The 8070-nt window shown below is 40.6% G+C and overlaps 1 protein-coding gene across 1 annotated transcript; it reads left to right on the forward strand.

Annotated features, from left to right (window-relative positions):
• The first annotated feature begins 2381 nt into the window (after positions 1-2381).
• On the forward strand, positions 2382-6059 carry PSMD10 (proteasome 26S subunit, non-ATPase 10). The gene is made up of 3 exons (XM_077773709.1): positions 2382-2414; positions 2512-2678; positions 5113-6059. The coding sequence occupies exons 2-3, from the start codon at positions 2521-2523 to the stop codon at positions 5264-5266; spliced, it is 312 nt and encodes a 103-aa protein (XP_077629835.1). The 5' UTR covers positions 2382-2414; positions 2512-2520; the 3' UTR covers positions 5267-6059.
• The last annotated feature ends 2011 nt before the right edge of the window (positions 6060-8070 follow it).

An 8070-nucleotide genomic window follows, 5' to 3' on the forward strand; every position in this document is an offset into this window, starting at 1 on the left:
GCCCGGGGCAGAGCCGGCGACCGCCGCAAAGGCGCCTTCTCGCCCGGAACTGCGCTCGAACTGCAACTCCCAGAGGCGCCGAGCGGTGGGAAAGGAGCAAAGGCACGAGAAAGATCTGTGACTGGTGGAACTCGGTCGGCTCTTTTGATTGGCAGTCAAAGCTGGGGACGTGAGGCGGTCGTCGGTGCCGGNATCCTCAGGAGAGAAGTTTACGTGGTGCTTTCAGAACATCGAATGGCAGGACCTGATTCAGTCCCCCTCACAGGAGTGAATGTTGTAATTGGAAAGGTTTTGCAAAAGAGGGAAGGTTGGTTAGATCTTGAAGGATGAGTGGGATTTTCCTGGGGGGTGGGCNGGCGGAACAAAAGTGAATGGGCTTTGGGAAGTGTTTCTGCTCAGAGGACCCCCATGCTTTCACCCTGAGTTTCTAGAGACTCACGGTGACCTCAGCCAGCCAACAAATATTTATAGATTGCGTTCTACATGACCGGTACCCTGCTTAGCACTAGCAAGACCTTGTCGCCTACTTGCAAGTCCCCATTTTGTGTCTTTCGGAAGAGTAGAGTCGGACTTTACTCTGGAACTTTCCTTCATTGCTTAATCTGAAAATGGCTTTTACCGTTATTTAATTTACCTTCATTAGGGTCTGATCGTTTTAATACTTTTAATTTAACTTAATAATGTCAAACGGAGTTTTAATCTGTTCATCAAGTCAGTGGCATAAAAAAGAGGGAAGCTATTCAACGTCAAGAGACTTAAGAACCAACAATCGTATGCAAATTATGGCCTTTGTATGGAGCCTCATTGAAACAAGCCAACTGTTAAAAAAAAACATTTGGGGGACACCTGGGGAAAGCTGAATACAGACTGAGCTTTAGATGTTATAAAGGAGTTAGTGTCATTTTTGATAAGCGTAATAAGGATCTCGTAGCTATGTAAAACAGCATCCTTCTTCTTAAGATATTGAAAAGTTTAGGGATGAAAAGTCATAATATTTAGGATTTGTTTTTCAAAACATCATGGAGGAAACTAAGTGAGGCAAATATAGGAAAATACTAAATCTAGGTGGTAAGCATATGGGTTTCTATTTTGTTTCCTCTGTTTTTATGTGTTTGACATTATTTTGTAATAATGTTTAAAATACCACATTCTTGGGGCGCCTGGGTGGCTCACTCAGTTGAGCGTCCGACTTTGGCTTAAGTCGTGATCTCATGGTTCGTGGGTTCGAGTCCCGTGTCGGGCTCTGTGCTGACAGCTAGCTCAGAGCCTGGAGCCTATTTGGTATTCTGTGTCTCCCTCTCTCACTGACCCTCCCCTGCTCATGCTGTCTTCTCTCTCTCAGAAATAAATAAAACATTAAAAAAAATTAAAACACCACATTCTTTTCCAGAGAGCTGAGAAATACAGCTGTCACTGACAAAAAGAAATTCCCTTTGAGAGACATGACTAACTCCTAGCTTATTTTTTTAAAAGCAACGTTGGTGTCTACTTTTGTATGTAATATGTTTTTTAAATGATTATGTAGGTAATCTCAACTAGTTTTATGGACATTTCTTTCCCATAAGATTCATTTGTTCTTGGGGCGCCTCAGTGGCTCAGTCAGTTAAGCGTTCGACTTCAGCTCAGGTCATGATCTCACAGCTTGTGAGTTGGAGCCCTGCATTGGGTTCTGTGCTGACAGCTCAGAGCCTGGCGCCTGCTTCAGATTCTATGTCTTCCTCTCTCTGTGCTCCTCCCCTGCTCATGCTCTGTCTCTCTCTCAAAAATAAATTATAAATTTTTTTTTTAAACAAAGATGTGTTTGTTCTTTCCAGAGCATCTACAAATTTCTGTGTCAGACAGGGGTTTGTGTCCTAGCTTTACCATCTACCAGCTGTGTGACCTTGGACAAGTTGCTTACCCTGAGGATTCTTAGTTTCCTCATCTGCAAAATGGGGCTCATGTCCACAGTACAGGATCATGGAGATTAAACAAGATGATACTTGTAAAACTAGTGCAGTGCCTGGCATACAAGTACATAAATAATGTAACAGTAAATAGTCAAAGCTCTATTTCCGCCAAGCCTTGAAATCAGTTTCATGCTCTGCCGTTTTCATGGCTGTATTCTGCACAGAATTACATCTGTCAATGGATTCTCCTCCATGTTACTAAAACCTTGGTGTCTCTTACAGCAGTAAGTAATATGATTGAAGGTTACCTACCTGAGGGTCCAGTGCTCTCTACTTCTTGCTTCCAAACTGTAGGTTTGCTGGCCCCAATATTAAATTGTATGCTTTCTCACCTTTTATTTTGCTTCAAGAATGTTGACCTTCTCACGTCTCTGTTTCCCGTGCAGGACAGCAGAACTGCATTGCATTGGGCCTGCTCAGCTGGACACTCCCCTACATTATGCAGCTTCCAAAAACAGACACGAGGTAGGTAGGGCTCCATTCCTTGGCTGCCTTTTTGACTTCTAAAGCTGTCTACCACCACGAACCGATGCCTGCATTGTTTTCTCCTCCATGGGTCCAGATCGCCGTCATGTTACTGGAAGGCGGGGCGAATCCAGATGCGAAGGACCTTTATGAGGCCACGGCAGTGCACCGGGCGGCAGCCAAGGGTAACTTGAAGATGATTCATATCCTTCTGTACTACAAAGCATCCACAAATATCCAAGACACTGAGGGTAACACTCCTCTGTAAGTGCCAAGTAGCAGTCATTTGTATTCTTGACATTCACTCTCTTGCACTAATTCACTAATTCTTACACATCGTTTCTTTTTTTTTAATTCTGCTTGGAAATGTAATACGTGTTTATGACCCAAAAAAGTTGAAAGTACACAGAAGTGTGAAGATGAAAATTAAAATTGCCAATGTAAATTTTTAGTATATTTCCTCCCATTCTTTTGTATGCAAATGTGCATATTGAAATTTTTTTTTTTTGCAAAATTGGGATAATGTTATGGATGTGATTATATCTTGTCCTTTTAACCTCCTCATATATCGTGAGCATTTTCCAATGTTGCTATTTTTAAAACGTTTTTGAATGGCCATATGCAATTCCATTTTATGGATGTGCCAAAATGTAATCACGCCTCTTTCTGCACGTTTCAGCTTTTTTGAGTTTTCCATGAGTATAAATAATGCCACTGACCAAATTCATACAGAAATCTCTGGCCCTCTTGCTCATTATTACCTTAGTACAGACTCTTAGAAGTAGGATTGCTGACTCGACAAATAACACACATTTTTAAGAGTATTGCTATATATTGCCGGATTGCTTCCAGAGGAATTGTATCGTTATACCCTCCCAGCAGTAGTTTGAAGGTGCCTATTGCCCCCTCACCAACACTGCAAATATCCTTGTGTTCTATCAAACATGGTACTTCATAGTTACCATTTATATTTTTTCATTATCAGTGAGGTTAAACGTTTTTTAATGCCTACAACTAATTAGATTTCTTCTCTGACTTGTAACTTTTTGTGTCCCTTTCTCTGTTTGCTTTCGGGGAATGAAATTATTTTTAGTGACTTTTTCTAAGCTCCCTTGATTGACATACTAAAAATGTTAACCTACCATGTTAGTTGAAACTGGTGTTTCCCAGTTTGTCCGTGTTCATTGTTTTAAAGAACAGAAGTTTTTTAGCTTCTAAGTCGTCAAACCTATTTATCTTCCCTCAAGACTAGTAAGTCCTTTCTCACCCTAAAATTAGTTAAATACTTACCTGTATTTTATTGTAGGCTTTTTTTTTTTTTTAACATTGCATTGGTTTTTGGTTGAAAGTTATTGTTACTGTTCTTTTAACTCAAATCCATCTGGAATTTATTTACATGTGTGATCTGAGGCTGTCCTCTGCTTTGGTATTTTTTTCTGCAGTACTTGGCTACTTTTCTTCCTTATTGGGTGGTGACTTTTGAACCAGTAATTTTGTGAGTCTTCCTTTTAGTCTAAAGTGAGATTCCGTTTTTTAAAAGTACTGTTTTCTTAATTCTTAGTTTTTTAAAAAAAATGTTTAAATGTTTATTTTTGAGAGAGCAGGGGAGGGGCAGAGAGAGGGGAACAGAGAGGATCTGAAGCAGGCAGATCCTTGCTGACAGCACACAGCCCGATGGCGGGCTCACACTCATGAATGGTGAAATCATGACCTGAGCCAAAGTCAGACGTTTAACCGACTGAGCCACCTAGGCGCCCCTGAATGCTCAGTTTTAAAAGTCTTTTCTTGGGGCAGCTGGGTGGCTCAGTCACTTAAGTGTCCAACTGTTGCTTTCAGCTCAAGTCATGATCTCGTGGGTCATGGGTTTGAGCCCCACATGGTGCAGAGCCTGCTTGGAATTCTGTCCCCCTCTCTCTCTCTCTGCCCCTCCCCTGCTCACTCTCTAGCTCTCTCTCAAAATAAATAAATAAATAACATTTTAAAAATAAATGCATAAATAAAAATATATTCTTTAGTCCTGAGTGACTCTGTTTAGAAAGACTTGTAATTTCTAGCTCTTTTCTCCACAGCAAGGAGGAAACGGAAGAGTTGGTCAGGAAAGGGTCCTGGGAAGAGGCTAGGATTGAGGGATAGCTAGAGACTATTTACTGAATTCAAGCTCAGCCACTTAACCAGCTATATCAAATACTTATATTAGATAAGTTGGACACGTAACTTAACCTTCCTGAGTCTTAATTTCCTCATCTGAAATATGAGAATAAAAATTCATTCTCCACAACATTGTTTTGAGGCTTAAATAAAATAACATGGGACGTGCCTGACAAAGTTTCCCCCTCAGCTACTGCTTAGCCATGTCACCATAGGCAAGGATTCTAACCTCTGTCACAATTTCAACTGTAAAATGATGACAATAGTACCGTGCTGACTTACAAGGTGAATATAAAGACCAAATGAGGTAAAATCTTTTAAACNATCCCTATGTGTCCACAATTATGATATATGATCCGGTATTACGAGGCCATTCCACTGAGTTTTAATTTTGGAGCAGTCCTTCCCAGGCAAATTGATTGTCCTTTCCTGATTAAATACCCTCATAGTATACTACCTATAATATGCAGTTCATACCACGTATCAGGAAATCCTCATCATTACATGGAGTTGGGAGGGAGTAATCGGTCTTTGTGGTCCTCAATTCCAGACACTTAGCCTGTGATGAGGAGAGAGTGGAAGAAGCAAAACTTCTGGTGTCCCAAGGAGCAAGTATTTACATTGAGAATAAAGAAGAAAAGACACCCCTGCAAGTGGCCAAAGGTGGCCTGGGTTTAATACTCAAGAGGATGGTGGAGAGTTAAGCAGCTCAGATTCATTCTTCCTGTGTGCGTCTCATGCTTGTTCCCAGCGCCCAGGAAGCTGATGTACTCGTGCCCGAAGCACCATCTGTGGATGACGGAAATCTTTGCTCGTCTTCAGCGTCCTATAAACCTGTCGAATATCGTTTCTGCTGAGGTGTTTGGTCCAAGCTTGCAACTTGCTTTCCAGGCATCAATTCACTGTTGAGGTTGTTCTTCTGTTGTTGTGTGTGATTCCATACTGAATCTTGGTTAATTTCGAGTAAACGATTGTGTGGCTGTTGTGAGTCTTTGGCACCCTCCCATGCACCCTCGAGTCCCCTGTGAGGGTAGCCCCAGGCCATTTGTCGCCGCCGGGTGTTCCTAGGGAGGCTCTCAAGTGTTCCCCCTGTCTGCTCGAAACACATCCTGACTTGTCTTTCAAGCCCACTCAGAAGCCTATACCAAATATTTCTGTTTTTCACAATGTGCGCTGCAACTTTATTTTTGTTACAGGAGGAATACCTATATATTTTAAAGGACCAAATTTTCTGTCAGAGGGCATGCTACCCAAGTTCCGAATTCGTAAACACTAAAATAATGAAAAATAACAGCTTGTGTACCCATGCATCTTTTTAATATAAAGCCCTTTCCTTCCGAAACAAAATGTATTGTTTTTAAAAAGGAAGTTTGAAAGTATGTATATTAAGTCATCATCCTGTAGTGCAAAGAAATGTTAAGCTTGTTACCATGATATGTAACAAAAATGAATTCTGATTTGTATTTCAAAAACCAAAAATAAAATGTTGTGAGAATCTCCCAGTTTTTCTTTCAAATCTGTTAGAAACTCAGGCAAGCCGTAAAATCCTTCACGAAGACATTTCTCAGTTTTTGCCAGCTATAAACTCCATAAAACTCGTGAAGCTTGAACTGCCGCTAAAATCTTTAAAAATAGTAATCTTCTGAATTGCTAATTAAATATGAAGCAAAAGAAAATAAGTGGAACCTTGAGCTCAGTTTAGGGAGACAGCTCAAATGATTGCCAGTCATAAACTCTAAGAAACTCCCAAGTGGCTCTTCAAATTATTTTTTTAATCTTAATGCTGCAAATATTGCTTGAAATAAGGGATCCCAGTGAGCCCACAAACGTGGGTTAATTTGAGGTCAGAGACTTAACAACCCAGTAGCTAAAATGAGTTTTATCAATGTGGACCATGTCGTTGATATGCAAAACCTGTACATATATGTTGTGAGTGCTGATCTTTACAAATGTTAATCAGGAAGGCATCTTAAGGAACTAAACTTTTGTTTATTGAATGCCAAGGTTAGCAATGATGACCGGGGAAATAATTTCTTTCCAATGCGTTTTAGCGTGATCAGAGAGTAAAGTTGTGTCTAGTCCAGCCTGTCCAGTCTGAAGGCGTTTACTCTTCGTAAACGCTGACTTCATTAGTCTGAGTTAATAGGCTTTGTGGGTGTGAAAGAAAACTGACCTTCCTTCTTTAATAAGAAACAGTTGGAACCAAGCCTCAGTTAATTTGTAGGCTATTGGCATTTTCGGTGAAATGGCTTGTTAACAATAAATCGCTGATTTGTGTAAACTAAGGATGTTAAGGGCGCTGGATATTGATCAGATTGTTATCTGTTCATAAAGGAAACCCAGTAGAGATGAAGCCGATTCACGGTCAGCAGGTTTTACAGTCACTTCCAAATGAACTGAAGGAAGATGAGAAATTAAAGCTTAACTGAAAAGAAGTTGAAAGATGTGGGTAAATAGGAACGGCGGAAAAAGTTCCAAATATCTTGGACAGAATCCACAATTTGGGTTTTTATGATACAGTGAATCAGCATTTTACTTCATATTCTTTGACACAGCAATGTATGACCACCTTGTTTTGCTTTCCCAATTTCTCAACTATACCAACTACAATGAATTCATTACATGGCTGTGCCCACTGCTTTCTGTTTCTGTGTCCTGTTAACACTATAGAGTCCCCAGGTCGCTATGGGCAAATCTGATACAAGTAGCAGAGAGGCTCCTTGCTTTGGGTTCTATGGCTCAAGCCTCACAGGTCTACTGCAGAAATCTGTATGTGCATTTCTCTGCGAAAAGGGTTCTGTAGGTTTCATCAGATCCTTGAAGGGATCTGTGATTCCCCAAAAGTTTGCGTCTTTGGGCAAAAGGGAAAAAAAAAATATTGAACTAGTTATCGGGGGATGTGGTTTCTACAACAGTATAGTTCTACCACATTGTATAGTTTATAAATATTTATAATCCATTCTCCACTGCAGCCTTTAAGAGAGCAAAAGTCATCTCCATTGTATAGTTGAGAAGATAACCCAGAGCTAGAGGAATCTACCTTTCCTGGATCCTGGCCCATTTTCTTTATGCCTCTATTCAAACACTGGACCTAATGGAAAGCACGGTGACATTTTGATAATAACCTGTTAGTTGTAACACCTTCTCCCTGCTCCCCCACCCCTGTGATTTGCTTTTCATTATTTGGTCATTTGGTTTTGGTTTCCTGGAACCTTAACATTAACATCTCTAATTCTTTGTTTTGCCTTGTTTTGAAACCAAAGCTTCAAAGACAAGATTATTGACTATTGATTGATTTGAACCTTTCAGGAGACCCTCTAACCTGTTTTCCAGCACATAGACATTGTAAAATAATCTTTTTATTACTAAAACTTTGGGTTTGGGGGCTCCTGGGTGACTCACTTGGTTGGGCATCCAACTTCAGCTCAGGTCATGACCTCATGGTTTGGGAGTTCAAGCCCCGCATCAGGCTCTGTACTGACAGCTCAGAGCCTGGAGCCTGTTTCAG

Source organism: Crocuta crocuta, unplaced genomic scaffold, assembly GCF_008692635.1.
Source record: "Crocuta crocuta isolate KB4526 unplaced genomic scaffold, BGI_CrCroc_1.0 scaffold737, whole genome shotgun sequence".
In the NCBI taxonomy this organism is placed as follows: Eukaryota; Metazoa; Chordata; class Mammalia; order Carnivora; family Hyaenidae; genus Crocuta; species Crocuta crocuta.